At 39.3% G+C, this 20456-nt stretch overlaps 1 protein-coding gene across 1 annotated transcript in view; it reads right to left on the reverse strand.

Moving 5' to 3' along the window:
• LOC148038695 (E3 ubiquitin-protein ligase APD2-like) overlaps window positions 1-12096 on the reverse strand; it is a 60887-nt gene extending 48791 nt beyond the window's left edge. The window contains exon 1 of the mRNA XM_087674364.1: window positions 11682-12096. Coding sequence (XP_087530490.1) covers window positions 11682-11895 — 214 coding nt within the window. The 5' untranslated portion in view covers window positions 11896-12096. The remainder of the gene's footprint in view (window positions 1-11681) is intronic.
• Between the last annotated feature and the right edge of the window lie 8360 nt (window positions 12097-20456).

Here is a 20456-nt window from a genome sequence, read left to right on the forward strand (position 1 = left end):
GACTGGATGATCAAATCACAGCAGACGATGATGTCGCCAGCAGTTGACATCAGCATGGATGAAGGTCCCAGTAGCAGGAGCAAACACGGATGGAGTGGCAGCAGTCTTGAGGGCTAGACAGCCACGTGGGAGGAGACTAATGGCTGAAATCTGCATGTGGAGCGAGAAACCTGCACAAACGGAATAAGGCTAAATGGGGGCAGCCTATCTATTTATAGATGTGGAAGGACGCCCCAAAAATTAGGGTTTCCACTATACTCTCTCGAACCGCTCCTCGTTTTAGGGTTTTCATTGAACTCTCTTGAATCGCTCCCCATTTTAGGGTTTTACTCTAAAAGAGCCTTTTTTAGTGTGTTTTGGGGCTATTTAAAAGGCTAATCAACAAGTAATGCATGTTTTAGCTCAAGACGCTCTATCTCCTGAGTCTTCACAGATAATGAATTGTATTAAATATAATGTAACTTTTTTGACATTGTCGCTACTTGCAAGTTTGATTATAAATTGTAATACGTATAAATATTGAATATGTTGAAACTTCTCGTATATCTTTGTCTCATTCACCTTTACAGGTGCATGACATTCTAGAGTGACCACAAGAGGAGCAGGCTATCTACTCTATGCTCTATGAGGAGCTATCAACACCAATTCATGAGACTCGTATGCAAAGGAGGACTAGAGCGACTAGAGTGATAGCCATGTGGTAGTGCGACACAAACAAAGTCAAAACTAGAGTCAAAGGATAAGAATAAGGCTACTTCATCATCTTCTCGATCAGGGTCATTGAAGTGGGATAAGGAGAAGGAGGAGATGATACACATATCCTCGGAATTTGAACAAGTCATGAGACTCTAGTGACTAGAGTCATGATACCTAAGGAATCATCTTAACATTGCAGTTACCAGTCACCAATGATATTGTAAAGAAACTACTAGAATTTATACTGAGAAAACATTGTCTACTACCAAGACAAAGACACTGACATGCAAACTCAAAATCCTAAATGCAAAACGCAAAACTCAAAAATACAACAACACAAACACAAACACAAACGGAGAGAAAACTCTAAAGTGAATGAATCAATGTAGTAAATGAATATAAGAGTGTACAAGATGCTCAAGGGCAAAGCGGTGAGTATCGGAGTGTAACGTCCACCGAAGACGGATCCGGAGTGTTATAACCACTAGTTGGAGTGTGTCGGAGTGTATCGGAGGATGTAGAAGAGCAAAACATAGACCATCAAAAGCAATAGAATGCCTAGCAACAACAGTGAAGATGCACAAGGATATCAACGATAGTTGAATCTCCCTAACGTAGCACAAGAGGTGTCGACTCAAGCTAGCTATGGTTGTGTGGGGCCACGCGCAATAGTGAAAGAAACGCCAAGCAGTATGCAATAGCTAGAAGGGAAGCTGCCAAGGGCTAGAGCAGTAGACGAAGTGGTGGCAGCAGTCACAAAGGCTGGCAGCCACATGGAGAAAGGTTGACGACAAAGATCTTTACATAAACACAAAAAACCTACATAGAAGGGATGAAGACTGAATAGGAGCAACCTGTCTAAACACACCCTCCCAAATTAGGGTTTCAAAAAAACTCTCTCGAACCACACACCCATTTTGTATTTTTTAATTTAATAAGCATATTTTGGGGTTGTTGGATGGAATACATTTCTTAGTTCAACATACCCTCTTAAGCCGAAAACAAGTCTAGAAAGAAAGTCTAACTCAAGTTTACCCAAGGCGTCCCGCCCTAAAGCACCCAAGGTATCGAACAAAGGCTACACGGTGGCTACCCAATGGCCTACCAAGACTACAAAGACGATGGATATCTTACCAAGGGAGTCCAAGTAGCCACCCAAAGAGGACAGCACATCGGACAAAGGGTGCACATCGGCTGCCTAGTGGCCTACCAAGTCTTACAAAGGCAACTGAAACCATAATGAATTGTGTGGTTTTTTTTTTAATAAATAAATATAAAGGTGTTTGAAGATATAGTTTGTAGTCAATTAAGTAACTATATCAAACGAAAGAATGAGAAGGAATGGTTAGGTCCAACCCATCACAAAACCAACAAGCTACCCATCCACTCAAGAGTATTGATGACGACGAAAGGGGTGACGATATGGTGGAAGAACCTTCAATAGAGATAGCTCAAGATCTGTCTAGAGGTGCTCTGCACAATGAGATGCAAAGGATACTACATGCACAGAATCCTCATGTTACAAGTGCCACTTCGATGGTCTCTTGCATGGAGAAATTGTTTACTTGCCCAAGCAGCCTTTAGAAAGATGATAAAATCATGCAATGCAAAGAAGAAAGTATAGCAAGGGAGGAAAGGTCGATGTCGAAGACAAGTGAAGGAACCTAGAGAACACCAAGAAGAGTGGCAATCCCCTCTTAATCACGGATATTGATGCCGAAGGAGGAAAAGGAGTTGAATGTCGATCTTCATGTGGTGTCGAGAATCATGATGTTAGGAAGCATCCCAACTAGAACAACAAGATAGAAGCACCATGATAGCATCAATAGAGATGTTGCACGATCTACCTCGAGAGGGAAAGCCTCCATGCTGGTAGAAGAGCAATACTCCTAGGATGATGAAACCATGAATGGATCGACACACATCCAAGTCTCCAGCCCAAGTAGGATTGGCGCAAACTTGCATGTTAGCCCTACACTAAAAACAAAAACCTACAAAAGAGATAAAGATCTACAAGTACAAAGGTCAATAGTGAGATGCTTCAAAAAACAAAACAAAGTTGAAATCAAAAGCTGACTGAATGAACAATGCAATGATGCAAATGTGCATATGTGTGTGTAAATACAGTAAAAGACTTAAGAAAAAAGATCTAAGGACAAAATCCTATGGGCCCAACTCAATGGCCTAAAGACCTGAGAGTGCAAAGATGGAGCAAATCTAAGGATGTGGCCACCATCACGTATGCCCACTGACAAGGCTCTGCCAATGAAACACCAAACGAGGTGGTGAGGTAGTCCTAGATGAAGGTAAATGTGAAGTGGATATGTTAAGTGCAATGAGATCGGTACTAGCAGACCAATTAACTAATCCTTTAAGAGTAGTGAAAGATATAGACTACTAAGATTGTCTGTGTGCCACATATCTAGTAGCCACTGGGATAGATGGAGCAAACGGTGCAACAGTGGGAGGGATAGCCCCACAGGACTAGCCAGCTAGAGTGGAGACGGCAGTAGCAATCTACTCCGATTTTCTAGGTGGAAGACCCTGGGCCTTGGTACGACACTCGTTCACATGATCCAACCTTTGGCAGTGTGTGTAAAACCTATTTTTCTTAGGGAGTTATTGCCAAATGGGTTTTATTTCTTTGGTTCCGTCGCAGAAAGAGGTGTCACCCTTTGATTAGCTTGCCTTATCGTCTAACTTCAAGGAGCCAGTAGAGGCAAACTCAATGAGTAACTACCGATATTTAGCCAACTTGACTTTCAAATCATCCCCTTCCTTAATGGAAAACTCCTAAAGCTCAAAATCAAGATAGATGCATCAAGTCCGATCTTGCGCCGCATAGCGGTCAATGAAATGACTCCAATGCTCAAATGCAAGGGAAAAATGTTGTAATTGAGAGGAACTCCAGAAGCAACCCCTGCATTAACTCAACATTGGTTGCGGCATTGTGCACTGTCCATTGATGTACGAGATTAGGGTGAGCTAATTGAGGCTCCGGCATAGGCTCTAGACCAACAATGAGGTCCCAAAGTCCCTAAGATTCAAGCACTTGTTGCATGAAGATCAACCAAGTAGCAAAATTCAACCCATCAAAATAAGTCTTATTCATAAAAGGCATGCTTGGCGATTGCAACAAGAGTGGTAGTGCTAGGAGATGGATAAGGCGTGGGGATAAGGTGGATAGGAGGGATAGGGTAGGGGAGTGGAGTACACTTGGGAAGTAATCCTAGAGTGCCCACCATGCATACAAGAAGTGTGCACAGTGGATCCAAATGTGGGTATGGACTGATCGGGTATGGACATGATAACCGCATGAGGAGCCCATGGTGGAGGGATAGGAACACATGGAGCAAAGGATGGGAATCCCTGTGTAGGAGTGACCCAAGGAATGTGAGATGACACATCATAAGCAGAGGATGGGATTCCCTCTGTCTTAAGAGGTCAAAGGGTTTTAGGCATTTTATTTGCTTGGCACTTTATTCCAAATTTGCATTTTCCATGCCTATCGGCCAACATTTATGAGAGTCACATTTATGGCTTATATATTCTGGAGGCTCCTCCTCAGTTATCATAATCATCATCAGTCTTCAAGTGGACTTCCGTTCGAGAGAGGAGCCGGTGCCAGTGCCCATATAGCGAGTGATTCACTATTGTACGCGAATGTCTCATGTTTGGCATACAGATTCCATTTCCTAGGCACATCTCTGAATTCTCTTCTCTTGCACTGTTCTTATGTTCTCTCTTTCTTCTCTTCTATCTTGTGTTCAGCAGTTTATTTCAGCACTTGTTTATGCTTCCATTGTTGCACCACTTATGACATGGTATCAAATTGTAGGATCTAGTTTCTGTTAGCAGCCATGTTTGTCATGCCTTGTCATCTCGTCTATGAGCCTCAATCTAAGTCAAACAAGGACTTTAGGAGCTCTGACCTGTCTATCACTTGTTTTGACAAGGGAGGTAGCTCATTCTAGAGCACTTAGTTTATTGCATTTTAGTGCATTTTCTCCTCCAATTAGGATTTTATGTGCATTTTCCGGGCAGTTTCTACATTCTTCAACATGCCTCACCTATCGGACATTGTCCATCCTTTCCAAGATTTTTCTTAGCATTTTTGGCATTTTTGGCATTTTTACCAGCATTAAATGCTAGTCGGCCATATTTTTTGCCCCAAATTTCAGGTCAGCCAGTTTTTGGAATTTTTGGCTATTTATAGTCATTTCCTACTTGGTAGTGAATTAGATTATCATCTTCCCTCCTTCCTTGGCAGGTGCACACTCTGACTCTGTCATCTTCCTCCGTCTTCGGTGCTGCCATCATCATCACCGATCAGCCTGATCCAGTGCCCTCACTAACATGTGGACTGCATGCAGGGACTGATCAGTCCTCTTTCTGTATTCAGCATTTGTTCCTTGTTCGGTTCGTCTTCTTCTTCTCTTGCACACTGTCTCTCTCTCATCCTCTGCGTTTAAGTTCCTTCTTCCATTGCGCACACTCATAGGTTCTTGCTGCAATTTCTCTACTGATTTCAGGTCTTTCCTCTATTTGCTGATTAGGCAACCTGTTGCTGGTTGGTTTCAGCCTGTGTGTGATCAACTACTGCCTACATTTTCAGCCCAGCACCCTACATTTTCCACCTGCGCCAGTGATCAGCTTATGAATACTATGTGTGAACTCTATTTTTTCTACAATCTGTGTTGTTTGATTGGTTGTCTCCTCTGTTTGTCTACCTTCTATCTTCTCTTCTTATCCTCTCTAGATGGCTCCTTCATGCACTTCTGTAGATGATAAGTTACATGGACCTGACTACCTTACATAGACTACTATGATGAAAGCCTAGTTTGTGCAAAAGCAGATATCGTACATTGTTTGTGGAGCTATTCCACATCCTCAAGACCCTTTTCCTATTCCCAAAGATTTTGATGAGGACAGCCATGAGGAAGTGGTACTTACCTAGAATACGAATGATGCACACGCCTATTCTGCTCTTCTTCGATGTCTTTCTAAAGAGATTCTAACGGCAATTACCTCTTACAAGACATCTCCTGAAGTATAGTCGAAGCTTCAGATGTTGTACAAGGCACCTTCCACCATGCGTGCAATGACCCGTTATGGACAGCTTCAGCAAATGAAGTTTGGGTCTCACTATCCACTTATTTTTGCTTCATGCTATGTAGGTATAGGACCAGCTTCAACACATGCAATCTACCTTTCGAGAGGCGCATCTCGTGGAAACGGTAATCTACAAGCTCCTCCCAGAGTTTGATGGAGTGGCGAATGCTTCGAGAGCCCAAACATCATCTACACCTGTGAGCTTTACATATATATCCTTAATGCTACTTGAGCACAAGGCATCTTTGTGTTTACCGGGGAGGCTTTCGTCTCATTATGGAGGCTCCAATGAGGCTTTCGTCACTTCTAAGAGGGGCGACAAGAAGTAGTAATCAAAGGCCAATGTTATCACTGTGGTAAGAAGGGCCATCAAGCCATCCTCTTCCTAAGACTCCAACTTCAATCCTCGAGCCAAGGCACAGAAGGGATCCGCTTCTGACTGCCCCTTCCTCTACTACTTTCTAGTCTAGGTGATACAATCATCTCTCACAACTCTCCAATGCCAAAGAGGAAGTGTGAGAGGGTGATGAGATGGAGCTACCAAGCCTCATCTGTACAGGTATACAAATGCACAAGTTCCAAAGAGGGACATCCCTAACGCATCAATCGAAGTCTAGCATGTTTAAATCCTAAAGCTGGGATTGACATCCATATTCGTAATGGGCTAATATTTGACAAAGAGCAGGCTTGGCTCCTGAGTCCTAGGTTTAGCCAAAGGTGGGGAATCCATGGTCACATAAATTCAAAGGCATTTTTGACAAGATGGTCTTATATGCTTTTGTGAGACATAAATGGCGGACACAAAGACATACTTTGGTTCTTCTCTATTCGCAAAAGCTAGTACAATCGACGTTGATGATTGACCTCATGCTTCTCAAAGGCACCTTGGTGGTGGCTTGATTACCCACTACTTGGGTATCCATGGTTCTACTCTAGTGGTTCTATGTTATACTGTGATGTGCCATTATCATTGTATCATTATATTGTATCACGTCACCCACGATCTCAGAGAGAGTATTAGCAAGATTGTCAACTCATGTGTGAGTCTCTGTATGCCTAATGGATTGGGTACATTTATATGGATTTTAGGCATTTTATGCCAAATTGGCATTTTTCATGCCAATCAGCCAGTATTAATGGTGGCTGACCAGCATTTATGAGGGTCACAACTCACATTTATGGCCTATATATTCTGAAGGCTCCTTCTCCTCAATTATCATAATCATCATCATTCTTCAGGTGGACTTCCATTGGAGAGAGGAGTCGATGCTAGTGCCCATGAAGCCAATGACTCATTGTTATACGCGACTATCTCATGTTTGATATATAGATTCCATTTCTTGAGCACATCTTTGAGTTTCTCTTCTCTTACAATGTTCTTTTGTTCTCTCTTTCTTCTCTTCTCTTTTGTCTTGTGTTCAACAGTTTATTTCAGTACTTGTTTATGCTTCAATTGATATACCACTTCTAACAAGTCGTCCCAATGGAAGATGATATGCTCACCAATGGTAAAAAGATGGAGGGAACCATGGTTAAGGGTGGAATGCCCTGTAACAAGGCCCCACGGTGCAAAGAGGCTTGGCTTGAGGGTAAGTGGAGAGTACAATGTTAAAGGGTGCCATTTCCCCTAATGATGCACCATGAAGTGAAGGGATAGAAAAGTGTAAGTATGGAATGAAGAATGAAAATGTGCTAGGAGCACGAATGGATATTACAACTCCCAATGTGGAGGATGCGGATGTGGAGTATAATCCAAGGGTTTGGAATGAAGAAGCAAGGAAATTGAGGTGTCGGCTAGAAAAGGTGGTTGGGATGGAAAGAATTTAAGAAGAGTGGCTTACATGCTCAAATGAAACAGAATATGTAGATATACCTAATGAAGGATGCCTACTTCGAGAGCCTCCTCTATTGGCATTTACATACACAAAATCATCCCGAACTTGCACAAAAAAAGGAGAAAGAAGAGAGGATTTTGATTTATACGACTCAAAGGAATTGTACGAACCTAACATTGAACCTAGTTGAAATGAAGAAGATGGGTCACCAATCATCCCAAATGTCATATGTCCTCCATGATCAAAGAGGTGACCAATCTCACTAATTGATCTAAATGGTATAGCAACGCTAGTAGGAGGGGTGTACGATCGACTATACGTAATGCGCAAGTACTCTTCAAAATCCTCCTCTCATGAAACTTAAGTCTAAAATAGAAGAAAACAAAAAGTGAAGGTGAAGGTGGGGCTCTCATCTACTTCATCGAGTCCATAATGCCTCCTCAAGGCCTCCAGTGATGGATAAGCCTAATAAGTCATCACGGAGTCCCAAGAAATAGGTAACTGAGACATTGTGATTCGATTACAAGTCATTCGTGTGCCTCACACAAAACCTGGCACTCCACAATATCCACAAGATACTCTTTACAAGAGCATCAGCTCTGATACCCTGTGAAGAAATTGCTAGGGTCCGCATTCAAGAAACAAACATGACAACAACACAAAGACACAGACAAAACTCAAATCCTAAATGCAAAACGCAAAACGCACAACTCAAAAACGCAAAAACACAAACACTAGCACAGAGAGAAGGAGAACTCTAAAGTGAATGAATCAATACAGTAAATGAATGTAAAAGTGTACAAAATGCTCAAGAGCAAAGCGATGAGTATCAAAGTGTGACATCCACCAAAGATGGATCCCAAGTGCTATAGCCACTAGTCGGAGCGTATCGAAGAGTATAGAAGACCAAAATGTAGACCACTGAAAGCAATAGGATACCTGGCGACAATAATGAAGATACACAAGCATGCTAGCGATGGCTAAAATTGCCAAACGTAGTAAAAGAGGGGTCGATTGGGATTGACAATGGCTAAAAGAGTACACATACACACACACACACGGAGGGAGGGAGGGGGAGGGGGAGGGGGAGGGGGAGAGGGAGAGGGAGGTAGTAGTATAGAGAAATAGGGTGAGAAATAGGGAGGGAAGAAGAGGAGTAGAAAAAAATATACAGAGCAAGGAAATAGTGAGAGGTGTAGAGAGAGATAAGTGAGAGAGAAGTGTAAAGAGAAAGATATAGAGAGAGGGAGTGAGAAAAAAGTAAGAAAAGGGTAAAAGAGAAAGAGGAGATAAGAGGGGCATGGAGCTTTCACTGCATCTTCTCCTTCGACAACCCCCTTTGTCCATCTTACTTTACCACTTCAAGATAAAACCCTATCCTCATATTCATCTTCTCATATAAATCTCGTACATTTTTTCCCCTTCCCTTGCCATTAAGTCTACTCTTTTAAGCTGAATTTCTCTCTATCCAACCTAACCTATGCACACTTCTCTAGGGCCAAACATAGCAATGAAAGAAGCATCAAGCAACAAGCAACAGTTAAAAGGGCTAGAGCAGCAAACAAAGTGGTGGCAACAATCACAAAGACTGGACATCCACATGGAGAAAGGCTGATAGCAAAGATCCTTTACGTGAATATGAAAAACTTGTATAGAAGGAATGAAGATTGAATGGAAGTAAGTTGTCTATTTACACACGTGGATGGACCCTTCCACATTAGGGTTTTATATAAACTCTCTCAAACCACGCAGCCATTTTATGTTTTTCATTAAACAAGCATGTTTTAGCATTGTTTAAGAGGGTAATCAGCATAAAATGCATTTCTTAGCTCTACAAGCATTACACATACACATGATGATATTATGATTGTTCATTGATGTTGATACTCAGCAATGACTAGTACTCGCAACAAATTATTCACATAAAACAGTTACATATATCTTAATTTTACTCATTATGCAACTTAGTTTTATGGTTCTTAATGCCAATCTTCAAATGATTCGTGAGTCATAGATTATAATTTATTTTATTATTTAAAGTTTTGAAAACTGAGTCTTAACTATCTTAACCATTAAGTATTCACTTGAGACAAATATAATAAATCATGATTTCGATCATATGACTTGAAGACTCAAAGTTTTGTATGAAATTTGGATACATGTTGTTGTAGGCATTGATATATTTATATACCTACATAATAACATATTTATTTTAGTATACAATCTAAAAGGCCATTTCTCTATTTTCAAAATTTAGTCAAAACTCCAATTTTTCTCGTTTTTATTTCTCCCATTTCTAAAACTCTCCCACACTATGATATCTAACCACATGTCATAAAGTGTGACAAGTGGAAGCATACTTGAAAGCTTGTGTAACAAGTGTCACGACACTTGTCTCTTCTCTATAGCCTTTCTTTTTTAGCTAAGTATTATCAAGAATAAAAACAACCAAATTTACTAAGCAATACTTACTATTTTTAAAATGTCATAGAACTAGTATTTTTTTACCAATCTGAGGCTCCTAACATTTAGGGACCTCCTAAAATTTAGAGATCCCCTAAAATTTAGAGGCCCCTAATACGGGTGTCATACAAAAGCTCTTTATGAGTACATTACAATACTGAAAACTTTATAAAAGTTTTCCATGCAAAGATATATGCATTTTAAGCTTTCAACCTACACATGCACAAAGTACAAAAATTTAATGATCGTGTCATATTGCTAATTGTAACTATCTATTCTCGTAAATCTAACCCACACTTCAAGATATTAATCCATTCTATATATGAGTTTAGCTTTGATATGCTTGAGTTTTAGTCACAAGCATCCAATCGGATCATACTAATGGAAGTGTGTACTATCTTTTGTTTAACCAACTGCATGTGTCCATAACCTATAACCACTCATCAATGGTGAGCTCTAATTCCCTTTTCTTTATATCTAGTAAGTACAAAGGAAACAAATTTAATACATAATTAAATACACAAAATAATAGACAAGACACAAATTATTTTCTATCATGTTATAGCATGGCCACACAGCTCTATGAGCGGTCCTATAGCCTAATACTTCTAAAAGACACATTAGTTGCTTCTTGATACCCCAAGGTATAACCTTAAAATCACAATTAAGGCAAAAGTCAAATGGTCAAAACTATTGAGCTTGTCAAAATGACCCCTCTCTCCATATATGATCAATTGCCATGCAAGTATTACAAAACCTAAAAAGTTGTATGCCAATGAACAAGGACAGGTTGGTGCATGAATGCGCTAAGATGGCCACCACTAGCAAAGAACATTGTGACCAACTATGAAGGAGCCAAATCAAGGGGTCAACCACTATTAGGTCACTCGCGAATATTCTAAGCTCAAGATCCATCATGAATAGATAACATGCATTAAGCCCTAGAGAAAGTGGAGGGGGTCCAAATCTCTTATCTCTAACTCACACCGCAGCAACTCTTCTATGCGACCAATGTTCTCAAAATGGCCTATGTGAAAACCAAATCATCAATATAGATGATAATGAAGATGAACAAACCATGATCTGCCCTGCAAAGTCACGTTGGAATCATAACCTAGCCTCCTCATACCATAGCAAAGAAAGAAATTATCAATCCTCTACTCTCGAGGTGCTTGACTCGGCCCATACTACCAACTGCCATTAACCCTGCATTGAATACCTTGATTTGACTGTGACTGTCACATCTTGTCTTTTTGTTCCTAAAGTAGTCCCTTCACTATCAAAGCCAACCAGACCAATGCATAGTCCAATTCCAGATGTGCATATATGTAAAGCCTGCAGTCTGCACATATCTTGCATTAAGTGTTTGCCGTGCTGATTGGAGAGACCACGATTTTCTGAGACATTTATAACACTCGTGCAAACAGTAAGAATCTTAAGATTCTGACGGTCACAACTCAAGACTAGTACTTGACACTGTAATGCGAGCTGATCAATTGTGATTGAAAATGATCCATGCTCTATAAGTGAAGAAGCCCCAAAAGAATCATTGAAATTGCATGAGGGACAACTTACCAAAGACACACAGAACAGGGATAATCACAGAAGCCGAATGCTCTTCGATGTTAGTGACAATCCTTCTCATCCAGCGGCTGCGACTGAGCGAAGGGGGGGATGATACACTTGCAGGCAAGAGCCTCACTTCCTCTGGCCCCCGTTCGTCCTCGTCATCGGAGGACGGCAACATCCAGACGCCTCTAGCTGAAGGCGCGGTCTGCTGCTGAGCCATTGTTGCAACACTCGCTAAGATAGAATAAGGGGGACAGCATTCATGCGCTCAGCAGTCCCCGCAATCATGATTGTTTGTCCTTCCCTGCGTCGCACTCTCGATCGCAGTCGAACTTTCAATGTGACAACGATGACACGATGGGAGACAACTTCTCTCTCTTCTCTCCCTCGTGGCATATTTGGTCTCAGATATAACCTTTAACTCAATGTTGAGTACACACGATGTAGGAAACAAAAACCATGAATGGTCATAACAATGAATATGGAATAAATAAATGCTGAATATCCACAATAAACCCTTTCATCATTGAGCAACCTTGGGAGAAAGGCAAAGGAAAAGGCACACCTCATATGCACTCCCCACCCAAACATTTTCAAAAAAGTTTTCTTTTTCGAAAGCATGGTTGTCTGAAACCAATGGTATCTCTACAACATTGTTAAAGACCTAAAATGCAACCCACAATAAAGATCTAAAATACTTTGAACATTCACCACAAAGTGTGCATTGTCAGATCCCACAACGAATGATCCACCTTGCATCTAAAAGAGGCAAACACACTGCACCTGAAAGAAATCACAATATACCAACCTTAGTGAGACTGGGGAAATGAGGCTTTTGTAGCCACACAAGGGCAATGTCTTCAAAGAGAGCACAAACGAGTATAAACAAACATGAAATCAATTAAAGCTAAAGCTATGCTACTATCCTTCTTTTTTTAAAAAAAACCTACAAACTTCAAAAACAATGATCAACGCTATTAAATTTCATGAAGCAAGAGCCCAATAGTATCAAAGAACACAAAATACACTACAAAGTCCTCTGCAAATACGTTTACTTTGCTAACAAGCAGAAGTAGACGTCGACCCATCTAGCTCAACAATCCATAGAACCTAGCCACAGAGATTTTCAAAGTGCAAACTTCCTTTTACATGATGGACACTCGCTCTAGAAAACAAGGAAAGAGCCCATCGCATTCCTTCCTAGTGTCCACCTTATTTGTGTCATTCTCAAATTTGCCAACCACATGGAACACCCCCTTAGCCATGGCATCAATCTATCCTCTTGTCTCAAATGTAGCATCTACTACACCTTTCATTTCTAGCCACCACTCATCAAAATACTATGAATGATAAGATTTGCAACCTGTATTTGACAAAGAGTGGGATAAAGAGATGCAGTTTGAGATCATGTTTCTTTAGCAAAACATTCCATGGTTGCATGAACAGGATCACCAAATGTTTTGAATTTCTCATCTGATTTAAGAGGTTCCCATGACTTTAAAAAGGCTCTAATCTGCTCTGATTTTGTTGGACATTTTAGGGTCACAACATGGGCTTGCATATCCCCTATTTTCCTTACCATCGTACACAATGTGCCCACTTCCTTTGCACCAACAACCTTATCATATAGGAAAGCAAAAAGAAAATAAGCACATACCATTTTTAAAGAGTGTGCAAGAGAACGCTATATTTACTCCCAATCTAAAGATGCATTGGATGACTAATGAAGACCACGAAGGGAGGTTAAGACATAGTCAAATCACAATAATATTGAAATCAATAATCAAAATAAAATGGGCAAACACAATGACGTGTACACACACGCATCAATTATCTTGTCAACCTATGCAAAACGTGTGTCAAAGAGCAATCAAGAATGTCAAAATTTATATACACCAATGAATGACACCAACCAAGCAAGATTCACCGATGTGTCACCTCACAACATTCTTCCTCAACTCTTACATTCTCATATTACTAGGAGAGGTAGCAAGCATTGAAGTTGGAGTGGTCTTTGCAACTTCGGGGTTAGAAGGTTGCTCATCAGCCAACTCCATGTTGAGTTCCAATGAAGCTGTAAAAGCAAGTTCTTCACATTCATAAAACAAGAGAAGAAGAAAGTATGAGTGACACCTATTATTGGTCAACACAAAGCATACTTCATGGAGACATGACCAATAACACATATAAATTAGATGCAAGACTAAATCACCCAAATAAGAAAATAAGATATCTTTTGAAACCATGATCTTGATCAAGTCTCATACAATGTCTCCACAAAAATACGATGATCTTTGTACATCTCCACACACAATGTTTATGATGGAAAGCATTTCAGCACCTTTTTCTAACAATGGAACTTTGAACGAATATGGGAGCTCACCTGTGAGAATGCAACATATAGTTATCAATGGGAAAATACTAGAGTCCTAAGATAAAAGCCCATATGAGTCTATCCTTGGAGTTGTTGATAGTCATAAAGAATTCATCACGCCTTCTCATCACCAAGGGAAGACCCATTGATATTGGAATGAATGTGATTCTAGGAATAAAAATCATATCACCAATGTTTGTTCCACTAATAATTTCAACTTCTAGCACCTTTGAATAAAATTGCATGCACACTAACCTTGTGCCATTACACAATCCCATTATAAGATTAAGATTTCTTGATAGTATAATTGGGGTATCTTTCTTGAGCACCAAACTATTTTGTTTGGGGGGGGGGGGGGGTTTGGCGCGCACCATCACCAAGATCAATAGAATTAAGGCACTCAAATGAGTAAAAAAAAAGAAATGGCATCACTTTCTACTATGAAATCAACATTGTAGTATATGTGAGCATCCCCCAACATCCGTTGTAATGTAGAGAAATTCGAGGCATCAATGTCTTTGTTTCGCAAAGCTAATATAGCCCAACAAATAAAGAAAGTTGCAAAGCACAAGCATCATGCAAAATCATGTGCGACAAAATGACAACATGGTTTGTGCCATGCAAATAGTTAACACCATTCCCCAAATAAAGAAGCTAGTCAACAAAACTTTAATTTTAATATTGCCAGCCTCCATTCCCACCCACATATTTCGAGGCAATTAGAAAATCAGCATGTGGTCCCAAATATGAGAATGGCAAAGAGTTGCATCCAATGTCTCTTATGCCCACCTTTGGGAATCACTAGTAAAATCTAATGAAAGTCACCACCAAAAAGAATAACTTTTTCTCCAAAAGGTCACTTGCATTATATGACATCTCTTGTAGTCTTGTCCAATGCCTTGAAAGCCAAACAATGCATCATAGGAGCTTCATCCCAAATTATAAGGCTAGTGACCCATATGAATTCTACAAGTTGTCCCTAAATAGGAATATTGCAATAGGAAGTTGTCTTCAACTTGAGAGGTATCTTGAATCTAGAGTGGATAGTGCATCCTTTTTTTACCAAAAGAGTTGCAATTCCAAAGGATACAATAGCCAACACAACTTTTCCCTCCCCCACAATTTTGGTAAACAAAAATTGTACATGTATATTATTCCCAACTCTCCTAGTCCATCTTTTAAAAAACCACATAATGTTTTGCATGTTATGTACAATCACAAGCACATCTAGAAATGCCGTCCTTTGACAACCATTCAAACTAGACTCCATTAAACATGCCATGCTTTGCAATTGCACAATGTCTACATCCAACTCCTCATGAATCAAAGGGTTTCCAAAAGCCAAAATCAATGCCCTATCTATTTCCAACATCCCCTCAATTTGATCAAGGCTTCCACCGTGTTGCCCCAAGATGTCTTCTATACACATCAACCCAACATTATAAGCCATTTCTTAAACAACAAGAATATCACCATGAGTACCAACCAAGCCATGCATAATGCCATTTGTCATGTGAACTTTAAACCACTCTCAAAGCTTCTCCAAATTAGTAGGGTCACAAAAAACCAAATAAGTAGCAAAAAGTGCTCGCAATTGTCATCTTGTTCTCACCAATACCGCTTCCTCCATGCACACAAACCATTCATGGTCACTCTCCAAGAAACCCTTTGCCATGCAAGTTGCTTTGAAAGAAGGGTACAAAATCATATCCACTGTAAGCAAGTCTTCAAACAATTTGCATCCGGTGCACTCTGTTAGTAGCATATGCAAGTTATATAGCTCACATGTAGGAGGAGGAACAAAGTAAATACACCCACAAGTATCACCCTTTTTTGTAAAGTCCACAATTTACTTCTTGCTTTCCATATCCCATTTGCAAGAAAGTCCTAGTATAGAAACACATTTGTATCTAGGTTCATCTAATTGCAAATAAACCACTCCATTAAAGTTTTTCATTGAATGTTGTCATCAACAACTAGTTCACCAACATCATCATTATCATGAAATGTAACAATGTTTTTTCCAAGCAATTGTACTTGCAATCGCTACAAATCAGGTTTCATAATATGCAATTTGTAATCGTAGATCCTCCAATGGGCCTTGAAAGTAGAAACATATTGAGAATCCAAGAACATTTGAACCTCATCAATATTATCACCGTGACCATGCCCATTTGGCACATTTGTTGAATGCATGTCATGCCATGCAACCTAATAGTAGCTTAATCATGCTCTTTATAAATGCACTTGTAAAGATATTTCACACACACACATACACAAAGCTAGAGAAACATGAAATGCATGCACATGAATAGAAATATACATAAAGATGAGACACGTGCAGACTTAAAACAAACAAACACACACACACACACGTGCATGCGTGCGTAGAAAATGCATGCATAAAGGTGAGACACATACAAAATTAAAACCCTCATTATTGAGAGAAAGAGAGACAGAGAGAGAGAGAGGAATCACAAGAGACATGCACATTAAAATAACTACATATAACGATGGATAGATGTGAGTTTCCAAGACACCCACACATACATACATAGAGATAGAGAAACGTAAAATGCATACACGTGAATACAAATATGCATAAAAATGAGACACATGCGAACTTAAAATCCTCATGGAGAGAGAGAGAGAGAGAGAGAGAGAGAGAGAGAGAGAGAGAGAGAGAGAGAGAGAGAGAGAGAGAGCTCTGCACATAATGATGGATACGTGTCACTTTACAACACACCCACACACATACATAGAGTTAGAGAAACATGCACATGAATACAAAATAATATATATATATATATATATATATATATATATATATATATATATATATATATATATATATATATATAGAGAGAGAGAGAGAGAGAGCTTGTTATCCATCATGCACAATAAAAAAGCTTCACATAATGATGAGATGTATGCCAGTTTATAACACGCACACAATGGTAGAGAGAGAATTGCTATGCACACAAAAAAAGCTACACACAATGATGAGATATATGCAAACTAAATAACACGTATGCATTCCCACACACACACACACACACACACACACTTGTGCACACGCACATTATAAAACACATGCACACAAAAAAAAACTAGACATAATGGTGAAATACATTAGAATTGAATATCACACACATGTTCCCAGACACATACATAGTGGTAGAGAGAGAGAGAATAACTGAAGTCTTGGTAAGTCTCAAATTCAACAAAGTCCTCTTTATCTTCTTTTTTATGAATGAGCTTCACTATTCCTTCATCAATGGAGTGAGGGAGAGCATCATAGGACATGGCTTCCCTCAAAACATTCGATGACTAATAAGAACTTCTTTAAAGGTTTGGAAAATTTCATTAGGGAGTTTGTCCAGTCCTCAAGTTTTGCCCTTAGCAAATGAACCAATGGTGTCACCTAGCTTTAGCTCGCAAATGTTAGCATTAAGAATCCTAGCAAATTTTGGTAGCATAACTTTTTTTAAAGCACTTAGCTATAAGGATTTAGCATTTATTTTCTCTATGCTAGATTTTGCATGCTTGTTAAGAATATTGGAGAAGTATTCAAGTGTAATGTGGAGGTTTTCTACTTGATCTTATGCTATACTTTTTGGTGGCAGAATATAATCTCTTTCTTTCTTTTTGCATAGTATTTGGAAATGTTCTTTTGTTGGATGATCAATATTACCAAGCCACCAATCTCTAAAGTCATTGGAGGGATTCAACCGTTATGCATTTCTCTCTTCTAATGTTCTTCTATAGCTTCTCACAATTCATCTAAAGAGCCTCCTCACCTCCATCAATTCTCACCACAAATTTAGCAATTTTTTGATATGCTTTTACCTTCTCTTTCTCCTTATTTATGTGACCCTAACTTTTGAGAAAAGATTTCAAGTTTCTAATACCATTGGCCCATGTTTGATTGGGTTGCTTGAGCATTCAAAGTGGTCAAACTAGATTCTATTAATCTCCTCTAAAATGTTATTAAATTTAAAATGTGATTGGCCAATTGGGACCATCTCACTTTCAATCTAGGAGAATTGTTGGACAAGCTAATAAGACTAGCTTGTGACAAATAGGACGATGCTATGAAGACCTTAACCTTGATGTCTACATATGCGGCTTCAAGGCCAATTTCAAGGTAGAAACCGTTTAGTCTAACCTTATGTAGAAGAGGACCTTTTCATTATTGGTGTAAATCCCAAGAGAGGGTTAGCATCTACCAAGCTATGGAATCCTTTGAGATTAAGCCAATACTAATTTTCCTTACCTGATATTATGTTGCCTTTGACTTTGTATCAAGGTGTGGCTACTACAACCATGTTAAAATATTTGACAAGGATGATCAAGTATTGGATGCTCTTTAGCAAATCCTTGATGCTCACTTTGGTGTGTGTGGCACCCCAAACATACACCATGATGACTATAATCTCTTCTTTTTCCCTTAGACGGGTTGCAATTCATCTATTCTCAAGGTCTTCAACGATTTTTCTAATTGATGGAGCCCTTTGGCTAAGTGTTCCAAGCATTATTCCTCTAGCCCCACATTGTGATATGAATGGACCTATTCATAGTATTTTGGGATCAATTTTAGACTCTCTTGAAGTGTGGTACCCATTGCTTGGTTTTTTGCAAGCATAAAGAATCTAACCCAATACATTCTTGGAAGAGTCAATAGGGTAGAACATGATATCAAATTTTATATGTTTGACCTTTAGAGTTGGAGGAGAATACTTATGTTGTTTGAATTCGTTCACAAATAATTTAAAATGTTTGTGTTTTCCCTTTGTGTCCTTAGCCAAATTGAGTGGCCTCTTTGAGCTTTCTTCCAAATTGAAGAGCCATGTTTTACTACCTCCTGAGTTTGAGGATCTTAGGGTATTCCTACCTTAAAAGGTCAAAGTTCTTGAGATGGATTGATTTGACACCTTGATGGGATCATTTGTCTATGAAAGCTTGTCCCCATTTTTTGAGAATGATTGCTCTTCTATGTGCACAATAATATTTGTTAATCAACTTATCCATATCATCTATCGAAAAGTTAAGGTTATAATAATTGAATTCTCTTTCCAAAGCATCCTCCTAATGATATGAATGGACCTAGTCACGATACATAGAAATCAACTTTGTATTCTTTTGAAGTGCATCACCCATTCCTTTGATTATTTAGAAGCACAAAGAATAAAAGAGCCAATGGGGTAGAGCATGAGATCCAACTTTAATATGTCTAACCTTCATGGTTGCAACATAGTATTTCTATTGTCTGAATCATCTTTTGTTGTCTAACCTTTTGACTCGTAGGATAGCACTTCTACTTTTGAATCATTGATTAAATAATTTGGAATGTTTATGTTTGCTCTTTTGGTCCTTAGCCAAACTCTTTGAACTTTGCCCCCATTTGGAGGGCCATCCTTATTTTGGCATAGCTTGAATTTTAGGATTGCTATCTTCAAAGGTCAAAGTTCCTAAGGTGGATCGAATATACAAATTGGTGGGGTCACTTGTCTATTGGAGTTTGTCCCAGTTTTTTATTGGGAGTTACTCCTCTTTGGCATGCATAATAATATCAATCATATACTTGATAGTTAGGGTTATAATCATTGAATTCTCTTCCTTGAGTGCCCTTTGTGTGATTTGAATTGACCTAATCATAGTATTTAGGGATTGACTGTAGATTCTCTTGAAGTGTAGCACCCATCACTTTGATTTTTCACAAGCACAAAGAACCCAACTTGCTCAAAGGAGAGTACTTCTATTGTTTGAAATACTTTTCACATTATTTGGAATGTTTATGTTTGCCCTTTGTGTCCTTAGTTAACTAAGTAGGCTACTTGAGCTTTCTTCCTATTTGGAAAGCATCTTTTACTACCCCTTGAGGTTGAGGATCTTGGGGTAGGTTGACTTTTAGAATTGTTAGCTAAAGGACAAAGTTCCTAAACTGGATTGCTTTGACACCTTGGTGTGGTGGCTTTTGTATTGGAGCTTGTCCCCATGTTTTGGGGACTCCTATTTGGCTTGCATAGGAATATCTATCATCAAATTATCAACATCATCCACTAGAAAGTTAAGGTCATAATCATTGAATTCTCTTTCAAGAACATCCTCTCTATGATCCAAAGGGACCTAGTCATAGAATTTAGGAATCAAATTCTCTTGAAGTGTAGCATCCATTGCTTCGATTTCTTGCCAGCACAAAGAATCTAGCATTATCTTGCAAGAGCCAATGGGGTAGAACATGATATCAATTTTCAAATGTTTGGTCTTTAGAGTTATAGGAGAGTACTTATTGTTCGAATCATTTTTGTACATAATTCTCTTTCTTCCACTTTGGAGAGCCATCTTTTACTGCAAATTCTCTTTCTAGAGCATCCTCCCTATGGTCCAAATGCACCTAATGATAT

The sequence above is a fragment of the Lygodium microphyllum genome, chromosome 3 (assembly GCF_053477565.2).
Source record: "Lygodium microphyllum isolate KBCC chromosome 3, Lygodium_microphyllum_v1.1.10, whole genome shotgun sequence".
In the NCBI taxonomy this organism is placed as follows: Eukaryota; Viridiplantae; Streptophyta; class Polypodiopsida; order Schizaeales; family Lygodiaceae; genus Lygodium; species Lygodium microphyllum.